The sequence below is a fragment of the Elgaria multicarinata genome, chromosome 6 (assembly GCF_023053635.1).
Source record: "Elgaria multicarinata webbii isolate HBS135686 ecotype San Diego chromosome 6, rElgMul1.1.pri, whole genome shotgun sequence".
Lineage (NCBI taxonomy): Eukaryota > Metazoa > Chordata > Lepidosauria > Squamata > Anguidae > Elgaria > Elgaria multicarinata.
Window position 1 is genome coordinate 9,786,447 of NC_086176.1, and position 17,014 is coordinate 9,803,460.

A 17,014-nucleotide genomic window follows, 5' to 3' on the forward strand; every position below is an offset into this window, starting at 1 on the left:
TTTGAGAACTAGTGGAGAAATATAATTTGGTGTCATTTTTTCCTGTTTGTTTGCTTAAATCTGTTCTTTGCCTATTATTTATTTGCAGGTGCTTAAGTGCTTTAGGCTGCAATCCTATGCATACTTACTTGGGAATAAGTCCTATTTAACTTAATAGGATTAGTTTCTGAGTAGACACACATAAGATTGCAGTGTTAGATAACTAAAGCTTGGATAGCTTTCTTCCTTTCCCTAGACTTTTACATATTGCTCAGTTTTTTTAAAAAAAAAATCCTAGCCCCCACCCCCAAAATGTCCCGGTTTTGTGGATTCAGAATATGGCAAGCCTAGGTGGGGGCTGCTAGCCAGCCCGCCGGTCCTCCTTGGAAATGGTTTCCCCTCCTCTCCCGTCGCCTGCCTAAGAGCGGCTCCTTCTCCTCCTCCTCCTCCTCCTCCTCTTTTTCCCTTTCCGCGTCTGCAGGTGGAGCAGCAGCAGCAGCAGCAGCAGCAGCAGCAGCGGAAGAGGAGGGAGAAGCGGCCACTGCAGCCGCCTTGAATAATTGATCGGCCGGGCTGCGCAGGGGAGGGAGCAGCGCGCAAATGCGGAGGAGCCGCCGGACGCCGGGCTCCCTGCGTCGCCGCCCCAGCCCCGGCCGCGCGCCCCGGCGATGAGAGAGCTGCGCGCAGGTAGGGGAGCTCGGCCGCCGCGGGGCGCCTCCGCCGCCAGGCCAATTAAGAGGGAGCAGGAGAGGGGGCCGGAGGGGGCTTACAGCAGGCATCCGTGGAGGGTGGGGGGGGGGGGTAGGAGCCGCGGCCGCTGAATGGAGCCTCCAGCTTCAAAGGCAGTCTACCTTTGAATACCAGTAGCTGGGGGAAACTGTAGCGTCAAGCCTCTCGCGAGCAGCTGCCTGCCCGCTGTTGGAAACAGGGCGATGAGCGAGACTGAGCTTTGTTCTCACCCGGCCTCCTCCTTGCGCTCCTGGGGTGGCCCTGAGAAAACAACAACAACCCCATTACCTCCCGTCCCGTCCCAGGCCGAAGGATGGTGGGGATGGAAAAGGGAGGCTCACCGATAGCGGGGAAAGAGCGCAGCCTGCCCCCCCCCCGCCCCTTCCTAGTATAGCCTGAAAAAAAAAAGGCATTGCAGGTAGAAATGCAGCAGGCGCAGCTGTTCTCTACAACTCCATCCCAGGAGAGAGTTGCACCTGTTGATTTGCTACCTGCCATGCCACTGTTGAAGGCACAGTCAGGAAGATGAGCACAGGCAGGTTTATGGTGCTGGACAGGTTGGATGGGGGGAGGAGGAGGCAGATGTCCAAAAGGGCTGTTGAGATGGCCCACCACCACTACCGCCACAAGGTAGTTTACTTGAGGCTCAGCAATGTTTAGCCCCAGCATCTGTTTTCAGCTCATCCATGGAACACATTTATGGATTTTTTTGTGTGAAGTGCCTCTCTGAGCATGTGTAGAATGCCTTTCTGTCATCACTGAGTAACCACAGCCAGCACCCACATATTTAGGATCGTCCAAGGGCTGGAGGTGCGATTGCAAGTTAGGAAGCCTGACTTCCAGGCAAAACTGCCCTGGCATTTTTCCTTCTACAAAATAAGCAGCAGGTAAGCACAAATGGGCTGCAAGATCACCTGCCACTTGGCAGGAGTTATTTCACTTGTGTCTGTGGCTGGTAGCAAATGTACCCAGCTGCTCATAATGGCGTGGAGGTTGCATCTTTGAGGCTCTTTTGTATCACTGAAAGTCAAAGAGGCTCTGAGCTTCCCAATTTAATAGTGGACAATATTATCTGTTTGGTGTGTATGATCAGGGGTTGCTTCCATTTTCAAGCATTAAAGAAAAACAAGAGCGTCTGTGCTTTGGTGCTCTTTGGTGTATAGCGGTTGCTGTGTGTGTTGGTGTGTGAGAGAGGCAATATTCCAGAGGGGTAGCCATGCTTGTCTGTTGCAGCAAAAACAAGGAAGAGTCTTGTGGCACCTTAAAGACCAACAGATTTATTGTGGCATGGACTTTTGCGGCTGAGAGCCCTCTTCCATCAGATAGCGTTGTGTTATCCTCAGTTGGCCGATATATACATGGGTACAGGGAGAGAGAGAAATCTCCCTCTGGGCTGGTGTTTACATCATGATGTCTCTCACATCAGACTCACAGGTCCTTAATGTGACTCATTTAATTGATGGATGGTGCAGAAGATCAGTCTGCGAAATTCGTCTAGACTTCTGGATTTTGTAGGGGGTTTTTTGTAGAAAAAGCATACACAATTGTTCAATTCGAGTGTGTTTGTTTTCGCCGTTATGTTGAACTAAGATGACATTTTAAAGCAGGAAAAAAAAAGATAACGGCAAAGCAAGTGAAGTCCTAACCTCTAATCCACAAAACATTTGCTCAGATACATTGTACCCTAATGAGCCAACATCAGCAGTCAAATAATTCTGATAATGGCAGATCCGAATTAAAAAGCAGCCACTACTTTGTTGCAAAAAATCCAAAAAATCCTTCATCTGACCCAAAATCACAACCTTTCAGCAGAGATAGGCGAAACCTATTTGTTCGCTTTCAGAGATAGCACAGTAAAGCATGTAGCATAGAGTATCTTCTGTTACATCCCCACTGTAAATATAGATTGAAAGGAACATTGCGATAACGTCCGTTGGGAACAGCAGAGGGCAGTTGTTGGAACCTTGGCCATGTAAAAGCTGTTCTCAAGACAGGTGACTTACAGATATTTCCAGGCAATGCTGAAACTTTATAATTTTATTTTATTTTAGTTTTTTAGTATTGTCAATTAACGATCACTGCACAAAAATATATCTGAGCCTGTGGCTAAATTCCAGTTTTAGCAGCTCGCAGTTTGGCTACTAAAAAGTAATTTTAAAGAGGAAAACCTGACTGCATCAATAAAACAATTTTCTATCTCAGTAGGACAATTTGGGACGTTCAATTGAAATTGCTCTTGAGAAGCTTGCAGGAATATGCTATCATCTGACGTGTGTTAAACCAAAAGTTGAACAGATGCTGGCATATTTTCAGCTCAACTGGGAGCATCCTAGTTTCAGTTGTCAATGGCTCTGAGGGAGTCAGGAGATTTATTTATTTATTTATTTATTTATTTATTACACTTATATACCGCCCCCATAGCCAGAGCTCTCTGGGCAGTTTACAGAAATTCTAAAATTGAGATAAAAACGAGTATACAAAATTTAAAAATTTTAAAACACAGAACATAACACACATAAAGCATTAAAAACTGTTTAAAAACTAAACATGTGGGTGATTAAGATGTTCTGCCGTGTGCCTGGGCAAAGAAAAAAGTCCTAACGTGGCGCCGTAAAGATAGCAGCGTTGGCGCCAGGCGAGCCTCGTCAGGGAGATCGTTCCATAGTCTGGGGGCCACCACTGAAAAGACCCTGTCCCTTGTTGCTACACTCCGAGCCTCTCTCGGAGTAGGCACCCAGAGGAGGACCTTAGATGTTGAACGTAGTGACCGGGTATATTCACGTCTAGAGAGGCATTCTGTCAGGTATTGTGGTCCCAAGCCGTGTAAGGCTTTATAGGTCAAAACCAGCACCTCGAATTGGGCTCAGAAACATACAGGCAGCCAGTGCAAGCGGACCAGAGCAGGTGTTATATGGTCGAACCTTCTGGTTCCCGAAATCAATCTGGCCGCTGCATTTTGCACGAGCTGCAGCTTCTGAACCGTCTTCAAAGGCAGCCCTACGTACAGTGCATTGCAGTAATCTAACTTGGAGGTTACCGACCCGCCATCCGGGTTCTAGGCCCTACTCGGCCATGGAAACCCACTGGGTGTCTCTGGGCCAGTAACAGACTCTCTGCCCAACCTACCTTACAGGGTTGTTGTTGTGAGGTTAAAAAGGAGAGGAGGAGGATTATGGAGGAGGATTGGGTTCCTTGGAGGAAAAAAGGCGGGATATAAATGCAATAATAACAACAACAAAAACAACTCAAGGAAGAAGCACCCCATATCTCCATCCCACAGAAGGTGTGCAGGACTACTTGCTTGCTTCCTTGGGTCCTCCAAGATTTCTGAGCCCTAGACTGCTCCATTTTCTGCTGAGCAACATCCAGATGTGTTCTCTAGTTGTCTAAACTAGAGAACAAGCCTCTCAAATAGTTTTGACTTGCTTAATTTTATGAGTCAGTGCTGCTTAATTTTGTGTTCAAAAGTGTCCAACCCCCTTGGATGTTTTAACAGTTAGATCAACCCACCTGTGAATAGGAGAGGATGAGCATTTTATTTTATTTTACGGAAAGTTGGGAGTGGGGATACGGGCAAAGCTTGTTATTGCTAAGTTCAGCTGTGATACCATTTATAAAAAGGGTTTGTTTGGTTTTCTTAAAAGGAGCAAGAATTAATCTTTGTGTCCATTGTATCCATTGGGATACTAGTTGTTAATAGCTAGAATAAATACAGAATATTTATTAACAGCAACAGTTGGCCATCTAGTTTGGCTTTCCCATGCTTTGTGCTCTCCAAATGTGTTGGACTACAGCTCTCCTGATTTCCAGCCAGCATGGCCATTGGCCATGCTGGCTGAGAATTATGGATATTGCAGTTCAACAGAACAGGAGGGTGACAGGGTGGGGGAGGCTGGTTTATCTCAGCTATCACAGGTGGGCAGCCGGCAGCCTGTGGTCACATCTGGCCTTCAGTCATTCCCCATGCAGAATACACAAACCATTATAACTCCACCCACTCTTCCCTGCTTCCCAGTTGATCAGCCGGGCAGCAGGAAAAGGCCACTGTTTTAGGACTGCTATTAACAGTGGTCTTCATTGAGATCACTGGGGGAGGTTTTAGTGTCCCCCGAACCAGCAGTCCCGATGCAGGCAAGATCTCTGTTTTTGGGCTGCATCAGGATCACTGCGCTGGAGGAGAGACTGTGCACGTGCATGAAAGAGAGGGACAGTGGGCTCCTCTAAACGAGTGATTTATTGCACACTCAAGATTGGCCACTCATGAAAGTCTGCAGGTCTTTTAAACAATGTTGTGAATCTCCAGCGCGTCTCCTGCAGCATATGTTGGAAATTTCGTCATGAAAAGCAGCACTTTTAAAGTGGTAACTTCTGGGGAAAAGTGGGATCTGGTACCATTAGATGGTGCTGTCTCGATGGAACTGAATGAAACTGAATGGAGGGGACGTATTGAATTAAATCCATGCGCTCACCCCTCTCTGCCTGTGTAATTAAGCCCGTAACATTTGAGCCCAAAAGTACAATACCCCGGGTAAGCAACGCAGTTTCCCCTTAATGTAAAGACGCCCCTCATATGGAAAAGAGTGGCTGGCTAAGGCATGCAGGGAATTGTAAGCCTTTTTCCTGTCTAAACATGAATAGGATTGCACCCTAAATGAATTTATGAAGTGGGGGGTGATTAGAAAGAGAAAAAGGGTGTCCCCACTCACTCATTCCTTTGGCCTCGCCCACTATTGGCAGTGTGCAGGCCCCCATCACTTTCTCACATCGAAAGGCCTGAACCCCCAAAAGACTGCCCACCCCAAATACAGAAAATGTCTCCCAAAATGTTTCTTGAACTATTCTGTCCACAGTTGCCTTTGAATCCGCAAAAGCCGCAGAGAATCCAGCCTTCCTAACATTGACATATTTATTTATTTGTGTATTAATTGTTCAAGTACAAAACAATTGCCCATGGCAGAGTACCCTGGTCTGAGGCTGGCTTGTTCTACTAATGGTACTTATCTGTCTCCTCCAAATATCTGTTATTTGGCCTTTAATTTTGCCAATATGTCAATCAAGCTAATAGGGCTATAATTAGACTGTATATTAGAATTACTACAAACACTCTTTTCCCCGGGAGAAGAGGAGAGAAGAGATTATGAAAGAAGATTCTACTTGTTTAAGTATATAGTTAACAGAAATGTGGACCTGCAGCAAAATAGCCCCTAACAGGGTTGTGTACAGATGGAAGGCTCCAAGTGCTACCATTGAATAGACCTTGTGCCACTGTTCTGTCTCCCCACCACTAATGGATTTTGTGCATTAAAGGAAATGACTGAAGGAAAACATGGGAGGTTACGAATGGGAGATGTCCCTCCCATAACATTTCTGTGAATGAGGCAGGGTGATGGTGCAATAAAACCTGGTCTGGAGGCATTCTAGGAGTGCTCCTGTTTAGGTCTTCAGCCAGCTATGCAACACTGTTTAGGGCGTGCAGATGACACCTGATTTTCTTTCTCACCCTCCTTGAACTTCCCTGCTGTGATATATAGCACAGGACTGGCTGGCTGCCCTGAACCTCAGAAATGTATTGCTATGTAATTGGGGTGGGTGGGTTAGCATAAACAGATATCTGTGACTGAAATGATGTTTTCAGGAAGGAAGTCTGAGGAATTGAGGCAAATAGTGGTGACAAAAGATGAAGTTACCAAGCTCATTGACAAACTGCAAGTTAATAAATCACTGGGCGTATATGGTATCTATCCTAGAGTTCTTAAAGAACTCCAATATGAAATTGCTGATCTTCTAAGAAACATATGTAACGTCCCTAAGATCAGCTTCTGTACCAGAGCTATGGAGAATGGCCAATGTAACACCATTTTAAAAACAGGGGGATCAAGGGGAGATCTGGGAAATTACAGGCTGGTTAGCTTAACATCTGTTCTGGGTAAATTGGTTGAAAGCACAATTAAAGATAAAATTAGCATGTAGAAGGACAACCCTTGCTGAAAAAGAATCAGCATGGCTTCTGTAAAGTCCTGTCTCACTTACATTTTAGAATTCTTTGAGAATGTCAATTAACATGTGGACAAGGGTGGACCAGTAGACATTGTTTACTTGGACTTCTGAAAGGCATTTGACAAAGTCCCTCAGCAAAGACTCCTGAGTAAATTTAGCAGTCCTGTAATAAGAGGAGAGGGGGCCTCTTATGGCTTAGTAACTGGTCAAAAGCATAAAGTAGGAATAAAAGGTAAATTCCCGCAATGGAGGGATGTAAACAGTGGTGTCCCATAGGAATCCATACTGAGACCAATATTTTTCAGTTTATTCATAAATAATTTGGGATTAGGAGTGAGCAGTGAAGTGACCACGTTTGCTGATGACACAAAATTATTTAGGATGGTTAAAACAAAAGGGATTGATGAGGAATTCCAAAAGGATCTCTCCATACTGGGAGAATGGACATCCAAATGGCAAATGCGGTTCAATGTTAGCAAGTGTAAAGTGATGAACATTGGGGCAAAAAAATCCCAATTTCAGATATAAACTGATGGGATTTGAACTGGAAGATACTGATCAGGAAAGAGATCTTAGGATTGTGGTAGACAGCTCAGTGAAAATGTTGACCCAGTGAGAAAGGTAAATTTCATGTTAGGCATAATTAGGAAAGGAATTGAAAAAAAACCCTCAAGATTATACTCCTTTATACAAATCTATGGTGTGACAGTACTTAGAAAGCTTTGTACAGTTCTGGTTAAAAAAAGAAGAAAAGAGGACATTATAGAGTTGGAAAAAATGCAGAAAGGGGCAGTTGGGTCAATTTGTCCCCATTAAAATGCTTTGCTTTGCTTTCAGTGAACAATAATTTTGACCTACCTTGAACATACCCAGCAGACCTAAAACTCTCATTCAAACCAGACTTAAAATCTGGCTTTTCTCTCAGTGGCTTTGTCATTTTAAGACTTTGTATGACTTACAATGCAATCCTAAACATGTTTCCTCAAAACATTGAGCTCAACAGGGCTTACTCCCAACTAGGATTGCAGCCTCATGATATCTCAGTTTGAGGTAAGCTGACACAGCACTTGATTTTCAAACAGTGCAGGTTTTAGGGGGATGGGCAGTACTGTGGTCTGGATCCTTTAAGATTCTGCATTTGTGGAGTTCAGGTAGTAACGGGCCTCTGTTTCTTTTGCAAAGGAAACTCTTGTCTGGCAGGGTATTTCTCTCCAGTGTTCAAAATCTTAATATTTTACTAAACATTTTATTAAATATTGAACAAAAGAGTAGTCGATCATGTAGCATCCTTTGCCTTGGCTGCAGCTAGAACCCGAGCAAAATGTATTCAAAATATCATTCTGTAGTTATAATTTCTTGTGGATCATTCTTGTCCTAATAATAATAATAATAATAATAATAATAATAATAATAATAATATACTTATTTGTTACTCGCCTCTCCCTCTGGATCGAGGCGGGGTACAACAAATAAAAACACCATAAAATACACACAACTAATTCAAACGTTTAAAACCAGTTTTCACTCTTGCTCTCTGGCAGAGGAAAACAGTTTTTTACATAGTTTTCTTGCTGTTAAATGAACCGCTACAGGTTTGATTTGTCTCGGTTTTAATTATGTGTTGTTGATTTTGCTCCTTTTACTTTTTGCAATGGCCTCTAGCTAAGAGCAATAAATTTACAGCAGGAAAAGATGATCTCAAAAGGATCTTACCATTAAGCAGCAGGAACAAGATTCAAGAAACATCACCTCCTAAGGCTGCAATAGTATGCCCACTTACCTGGGAGTATGTGCCATTGAAATCGGTGGAATTCACTTCCAAGTAAATATGCATAGGATACGAATGTAAATGTGTTTGCAGCATATGAACAAGCAAACATGATCTTAGAACATTCTGTCTTCCTCCTTACCATTCAGGAGAACAGCCACAACTTTGTTCATGGATCTGCCTTCTTTCCTTTTCTCTTGAACTGTCATGCACCAGGCTTGTTTAGATAAGCCTTTACTGAGATACCAGTTTCTACCTCTTTGCAGTCCTGTACACATCGCCCTCGTGCCTGTCATGAGAATCATAGAATCATAGAATAGCAGAGTTGGAAGGGGCCTACAACGCCATCGAGTCCATCCCCCTGCTCAATGCAGGAATCCACCCTAAAGCATCCCTGACAGATGCTTGTCCAGCTGCCTCTTGAATGCCTCTACTGTGGGAGAGCCCACAACCTCCCTAGGTAACTGATTCCATTGTCGTACTGCTCTAACAGTCAGGACGTTTTTCCTGATGTCCAGCTGGAATCTGGCTTCCTGTAACTTGAGCCTGTTATTCCGTGTCCTGCACTCTGGGAGGATCGAGAAGACATCCTGGCCCTCCTCTGTGTGACAACCTTTTAAGTATTTGAAGAAGTTCAAAGACAGCAAGCTGGAATGAAGGCTTTTGATTCCACTTCTGATAAATGAGGATGCAAAAAGTACCAATGTTGTTTAAACGTTTCCATAGAAAAACGTAGGCCTAGTTCTCACTGAGACAGTAAATATACACCCGGACTGTGCCATATGTCAGACATCTCTCATAGGCTCACATGACTGAATACTTCTTCATACAAAAGAAAAGAAACCCTTGCAAATAGAAAACCAGCACGTTAGCTTTCTTCAGTGACGCCAATTATGTCTAGATTCCTTTTGAACAGGTTTTTGGCCCAGTTTAGAACATAAATCCCATTGGTTGCTCTAGTGGATGACTTTTTCTGGTAGATGGACAGGGGAAGTGTGACCCTGTTGATTCACCTGTGCCCAATCTACGTGGAAACAGAATGAGAAGCAATTTCTGGTTATGTCCAGATTTTCATGAAATCGCTTTGGTCCATTTGTGGCACACGAAGCAAGAAAGGCAGAGTATACAGTACCTAAAGACCCGCTTGAATGTCATCAACTGCGCAGGTGCTGCTCAGAGAATGAAAGAGTCTTGTTCCTCACCGCTGTTCATACTCTCCTTCTCAGGGGGACGTTTAATGGATACGCTGAATTAAGCCCCTGTAGCTTACCCACACCTTTCCCCTCTCATCCACCATTGGGATATTGTGAAAGGTTAAAAGAGTGCTATTATGAATAGTTAGACCAGTGCTACTGGGCTATTTTAAACTTCTTCTTTTTTTAACATTTCTTTTCCTATGTTTTAAAACGTATGTTTTAAACTTTGTAATACCGCCTTGAGGCCCAGTATTGGGCAAAAGGCGGGATACAAATAAATATAATAAATAAATATAAATATTGTGAATGGGAAAAACAGGGGGGAGTTAGGTCATCGTATCTTGTGAAATTCCTCAGTCTTGTAGCTAGAGATTGGAGACAGCCATGATAATAGATATCTTAATTATGTAAACATAGCTTTAGTAGCTAAAAATAAAAGTTTGGCCTTAAATGTCTATTCTTTGGCTCACTAATGACTCTCAACTGAGTCATTCCCCCCCCCCCCACTTTTCCTGGCATGCCTGAAAAATTCAAAAGAATTTGCCTGGTCTCCTGCCTCGTTATCAAACGATTGATTGTAAGCTCCTTGGGACATACCTGTTTTGCACATCATGTAACGAAACACCGTGCATATTAATGTTGCTATATCAACGATAAGCTGGGATAGAATGATGATGAGCATATGAAGGCCCAGAGTTCCCCTGCTGAGGATGCCCTATGTTTCTAGTTTTCCTTCTCTCTTTCCTCTGTTATACGTGTCTCATTCATTTCTCTCTCTGAGTCTCCTTCCTTCTCTCTCTCTCTCTCATATTTATTCTTTCTTGGTTGCTCTCTAGCGTTCCTGGCAACCTGCAGTCACTCCCCAGGAGTTTCCTGCCCTCGCGCAGCTTAGGCCAAGCTCAAACTGTGAGCTGCTCTTCTTTTTCTCATTTGAAGTGTGTCTCAGGGAAGCAAAGGAAGTAGCAGTTTAATTTGGGGTGGGGAGGAGGGATACTTTGGGGGCTGAAGCTGTGCCCTCTAGAGACAGGGTGACGGGTTTATGCTGGCACAGCCTGTACAAGGGAGGCCTGAGAACCCACAGCCGGCAGAGAGAAAAAGGCTGCAGCAGTAGAGGATGTTTTCTCAGAAGCGGAGTTCTACCTTCGGAGGGTATGTATCTGTACTAGCCCTGGCTCATCCTGTTGCATGTTCTTCGTGCCGCATTGCATCTTTGTACCTTCTTCCAAGGAAATAAAGGTACGGGATTTCCTTAGCACTTCTGAGAATTTGGGACAACTTCTAGGAGAGTGAGGGCTTCATCAAGACAGGTTGGGTGCAGTTGGAAGGAAGGATGTGCAGGATTGCTCCTTTCAGGATCATCTCTCCTTCCAGGATGCAATGGGTAAATTTTTAGTTTTCTCTCTCTCTCTCTCTCTCCCCTCCTGATCTTAAGAATATGACCCTTTATGCTATACATAGTTTTGAAGATGGAGGGACAGTTGAGCTTGCATTTCTTATAAGGAATTTATTGTCAGAGTCAAACAGTTAGAAAAGAGGCGAATCACAGACTGGGAACCGGGGCATCAGTCCTGTGGCGTTCTGTGATATACGAGTGCTAAAGGCAGGGATCACTACTTACATTTCCTGGGACCTGAGCAGGCCCATAGTAGCCAAGGATTTTCTGATGAGGGGGCCATATGTACACCCAGAGCTGGGAGCATTGATGTAGAACAGCCAGAACCTGGATACAGGTCCCCCTATGTGTTTAACGTTATTTAAAATTAAAAGAAAGACATTTATTTATTTTTAACTTTACAATAAATATAATAAAATTTAATTTTATGAAATGTAATGAAAAATGCCCAGTTTTGTCATTCAACCTGGTGGTTTGCTGCTTTCATGGACACCAGAAGCTGGGAGCAGTTGCTATGTACTGAGAAATTGGGTAGAAATTCTACCCATGTATTTCAGCCTTATACTGTATTTCTGTAAGTAAAAGAGCTACAGTTTTATTTCTTCCCCCAGCCTATGGAAGCTGAACATTAGGGAGGGGCCTAGAATATTCTTAAGAACCCCCCCCCCCAGCCCCTTATGGATACAAACCTGCATTTGGGTAGGGTGACCATATGAAAAGGAGGACAGGGCTCCTGTATCTTTAACAGTTGCATAGAAAAGGGAATTTCAGCAGGTGTCATTTGTATATCAGGAGGGGATCCGCACGTCGCTCCCAGAGCACTTCTATGCGACCTCAGTGCACCCCGAAAATGATAGTCTGACTTCCCTGTAAAAGAAACGAGGAAGAGCCGTCCATGCCGCCGCTGCCGCCGACGAGGAGAGCTCTCCGCCGGCGAGGAGAGCTCGGCAAAAGAAGGCAGGGTAGAGAGCCTCTTCACCCCGCCTTCTTTTGCCGAGCTCTCCGCTGGCGGAGAGCTCTCCTCGTCGTCGTCATCGTCGTCGGCATGGACGGCTCTTCCTCGTTTCTTTTACAGGGAAGTCAGACTATCGTTTTCAGGGTGCACTGGGGTCGCATAGAAGCGCTCTGAGAGCGACGTGCGGATCCCCCCCTGGAGAACCTGGGAAAATTCCCTCTTCATCACAATAGTTAAAGGTGCAGGAGCTATACTAGAGTGACCAGATTTAAAAGAGGGCAGGGCAGCTGCAGCTTTAACTGTTGTGCTGGAGAGGGAATTTCACCAGGTTCTCCATATATACAAATGACACCTGCTGAAATTCCCTTTTCAATACAACTGTTAAAGATACAGGAGCCCTGTCCTCCTTTTCATAGGGTCACCCTAATTTGGGTCACGTGTCATCAGCAACACGCAAGAGCTGGTGCCATGTTGTGGCTGAAGCTCCGAACGGTGAGCCAGGAATCATCAAGCAGTTTTCAACTGTGTCATTCTGTTAACGTAAATGACGTTACACAAGCTGAAACTCGGTTCTGAACGTAGCTCAAGAGAAGAATTCAACTAAAGCGACGTTTGCACAAGCGCAGTTGTGCAACCTGTTACACATAACCCTTGGGCAAGCAGTTGTGTGCAAGCTGTTTCGCAACCTGCTTGCACAAGGGTTGCACAAGAGTTATACGTGATGGGTTGCACAGCCATACTGGGCAACCCTTTTCAGAATGGAAAGGTTCAATGGGGCTGCCCTAGTGCTATTTGCGTTTGCGGAATGGCACTGTTGGATACTGCCCATCCAATTCAACTCATGCTCAGTGATGTGGGGCAGATCTTTGGAATTTCTTCCGGTGCTTTATTTTTCTGCATAAAATGTTTCATTTCATAGGTTCATTAGTAAAAATGCATGTGCCAATTGCAAATGACAATATTAGGCAGCCTTGGCAGTTTCAAAGCTGCAATCAACGTTTGTCAGGTGATTATTCCTAGCAAGTATGTGAGAGAATACATATATATCATTGAAATACATGTCTCAGAGTGAAACGGAACTAATAAATGGATAGCGAAGCTGAAGGGCCCCCAACAACCTTTAGTACAAGAGAGTTGAACTCTGTTAAAATAGATGGGTGGTTGTCAGCAAATCATGCATAGTTCTTTGGGTTGCTAAAATTAATTAGTGTAACAAGAGTTTTCAGTACCTTTGTTTTTTTCTTAAAAGTAAGGGAAGTACATGCTGTTGTCTTTAATTTTTACAAGTATTCCAATAAAAAATTCTGCATAGCATAATTTCAGTAATGTTAAGGGCCCTTTAATTTCTTCCATCAAATGTTTCGGATCAAATACTTGTGGTGTTTGGGGACAAAAAAGTAACATGGGGCACTTTTTAAAGCTTTGTTATTTAGTAAATACAAATAAAACAAGCATACCAAAGTAGATCTTTCTAGGGAAGGGTTGGGAAACTTGTGGCCCTCTAGATGTTCTGGCCTATGGCTTCCATCAGCTCTGGCAGCATAGCCAATGTTAAGGGGTGGTCGGAGTTGTAGGCCAAAACATCTGGAAGGCCACAAGATGCCCACCCTGCTCTAGAGCATTGGACATTTTCCGACGTAAACTGAGAATTTCCTGCGTAAATGATCCTTCATCTTCAGCAGGAGAGGCTGTGGATGTGTTGAACTGGTGCCTGGCTGCGACAATGGACTGGATGAGGGCTAATAAACTGAAACTCAATCCAGACAAGACTGAGATGCTGCTGGTGGGTGGTTCCTCTGATCGGATGGGGTTGTTCAACCTGTTCTGGATGGGGTTGCACTCCCTCTGAAGGAGCAGGTTCATAGCTTGGGGGTTCTCCTAGAACCTTCTTTGTCCCTTGAGGCTCAGGTGGCCTTGGTGGCACGGAGTGCCTTTTACAAACTCCGGTTGGTGGCCCAGCTACGCCCCTATCTAGACAGGGATAACCTGGCTTCGGTTGTCCATGCTCTAGTAACCTCCAAGTTAGATTACTGCAATGCACTCTACGTAGGGCTGCCTTTGAAGATGGTTCGGAAGCTGCAGCTCGTGCAAAATGAAGCGGCCAGATTGATTTCGGGAACCAGAAGGTTCAACCATATAACACCTGCTCTGGTCCGCTTGCACTGGCTGCCTGTATGTTTCCGAGCCCAATTCAAGGTGCTGGTTTTGACCTATAAAGTCTTACACGGCTTGGGACCACAATACCTGTCGGAACGCCTCTCCCGACGTGAATATACCTGGTCACTACGTTCAACATCTAAGGTCCTCCTCCGGGTGCCTACTCCGAGAGAGGCTCAGAGTGTGGCAATGAGGGACAGGGCCTTTTCAGTGGCGGCCCCTGGACTGTGGAACGATCTCCCTGACGATGCTCGCCTGGCACCAAAGCTGCTATCTTTACGGCGCCAGGTTGACTTTCCTCTTTGCCCAGGCATATGGAGGCACATCTTAATCACCCACATGTTTAGTTTTTTAATGGTTTTTAATGCTTTATGTGTGTTATGTTCTGAGTTTTAGAATTTTAAATTTTGTATAGTCATTTTTATCTCAATTTTAGAATTTCTGTAAACCGCCCAGAGAGCCCTGGCTATGGGGGCGGTATATAAGTGTAATAAATTAATAAATAAACAGAATTTGCATTGAGAATTTCCCCATATGTTTTAGCCACCACAAACTCACTAAGTGACCGTAGGCAGCTATGTCCACACTACAAACTTAATATCAGTTTTATACCACTTCAGGGATTTCCCCAAAGGATGCTGAGGATTCTACTTTGGTGAGATGCTCAGAATTATGCATTAAAGATCCCAGGTGTCTCTCCTGAGCTACAATTACTGTTGGGAGAGCAATGCCCAGACACCCATTCCTGTAGTTCCACTGTTAATTAGAGGATAACTTTATATAGTGTACTCGTTTTGGACAAAGTGCCATGGAAATGATACTTTTTATTAAATAATAATAATAACAACAACAACAACAACAACAATTTATTTCTTTCTTTATTTGTTTGTTACCCGCCTCTCCCTCTGGAACGAGGCAGGGTACAACACAAATGCAAAACACCATAAAATACATATAATTGATTAAAACATATAAAACTAATTCATTATTAAAATGCAGCACATTATTAAAAGGCATCTTAAAATTCAACTGGGTAGGCCTGCCGGAATAGATCAGTCTTTATGTCTTTCTTAAATTCTGGAAGACTGTTAAGTTGATGAATCTGACAAGCCATTCCACGAACTGGGAGCAGCAGAAGAAAAGGTCCTCTGGGTAATGGTTGTCAGCCTTGTTTTTGTTGGCTGGAGTAAATTCGTCCCAGAGGACCTGAGTGTGGGGGGCGGATTGTACGGGAGAAGGCGATCCCGCAGGTAGCCCGGACCCAAACCATGTAGGGCTTTAAAGGTGATAACCAACACTTTATACTTTGCCCAGAAACTAATTGGCAGCCAGTGAAGAGGTTTTAAAGCTGGTGTAATATGGTCACCGCTAGGTGTACCGGTGACCAGCCTGGCTGCCATATTTTGCACTAATTCAAGTTTCCAGATTAGCCACAAAGGTACAGCGCATTGCAGAAGTTGAGCCTCGAGCTTACCAGTGCGTGCACTACTAGGGTGACCATATGAAAAGGAGGACAGGGCTCCTGTAACTTTAACAGTTGCATAGAAAAAGGGAATTTCAGCAGGTGTTATTTGTATATATGGGGAACCTGGTGAAATTCCCTCTTCATCACCACAGTTAAAGCTGCAGGAGCTATACTAGAGTGACCGGATTTAAAAGAGGGCAGGGCACCTGTGGCTTCAACTGTTATAATGAAGAGGAAATTTCACCAGGTTCCCCATATATACAAATGACACCTGCTGAAATTTCCTTTTCAATACAACTGTTAAAGATCATAGAATCATAGAATAGCAGAGTTGGAAGGGGCGTACAAGGCCATTGAGTCCAACCCCCTGCTCAATGCAGGAGTCCACCCTAAAGCATCCCTGACAGATGGTTGTCCAGATGCCTCTTGAATGCCTCTAGTGTGGGAGAGCCCACAACCTCCCTAGGTAACTGATTCCATTGTCGTACTGCTCTAACAGTCAGGAAGTTTTTCCTGATGTCCTGCCGGAATCTGGCTTCCTTTAACTTGAGCCCGTTATTCCGTGTCCTGCACTCTGGGAGGATCGAGAAGAGATCCTGGCCCTCCTCTGTGTGACAACCTTTTAAGTATTTGAAGAGTGCTCTCATGTCTCCCCTCAATGTTCTCTTCTCCAGGCTAAACATGCCCAGTTCTTTCAGTCTCTCTTCATAGGGCTTTGTTTCCAGACCCCTGATCATCCTGGCTGCCCTCCTCTGAACACGCTCCAGCTTGTCTGCATCCTTCTTGAATTGTGGCGCCTAGAACTGGATGCAATACTCTAGATGAGGCCTAACCAGGGCCGAATAGAGAGGAACCAGTACCTCCCGTGATTTGGAAGCTATACTTCTATTAATGCAGCCCCAAATAGCATTTGCCTTTCTTCCAGCCATATCGCACTGTTGGCTCATATTCAGCTTGTGATACAGGAGCCCTGTCCTCCTTTTCATATGTTCACCCTATACACTACCATCTTTAGGACTTCCGACTCTAGGAAGGGGCGCAGCTGGTGTATCAGCCGAAGCTGATAGTAGGCACTCCTGACCGTCACATCTATCTGGGCTGTCATTTGGAGTGACGGATCCAGGAGCACCCTCAAGCTGCGAACGCAGTCTTTCAGAGGGAGTGTAACCCCATCCAGAACTGGTTGACACACCTCCAAACCCAGGTTGGGGGCTTTGACAGTAAGCACTTACATAATATTATGCAAAGTTGACAATCAGCCATTATTCCACTGCTGAGTTCTCTCAACATGGTGCCTGTGGCTCCAGTGGGCCCTTGGCCTCTTCTCTTGACTCCGGCTACATACACTGCTCCTCCTGATTTCCCCCCCCCCTCC

At 44.7% G+C, this 17,014-nt stretch overlaps 1 protein-coding gene across 5 annotated transcripts in view; it reads left to right on the top strand.

Moving 5' to 3' along the window:
* The first annotated feature begins 565 nt into the window (after positions 1–565).
* Positions 566–17,014, top strand: part of LOC134400585 (rap1 GTPase-activating protein 1-like) — a 79,226-nt gene continuing 62,777 nt past the window's right edge. For 3 of the 5 annotated variants that reach the window (XM_063129000.1, XM_063129002.1, XM_063129001.1), the window contains exon 1: positions 10,589–10,818. In XM_063129000.1, the coding sequence (XP_062985070.1) occupies positions 10,784–10,818 (35 nt within the window). In that variant the 5' untranslated portion in view covers positions 10,589–10,783. The other 2 variants (XM_063129003.1, XM_063129004.1) reach the window with 2 other exon arrangements.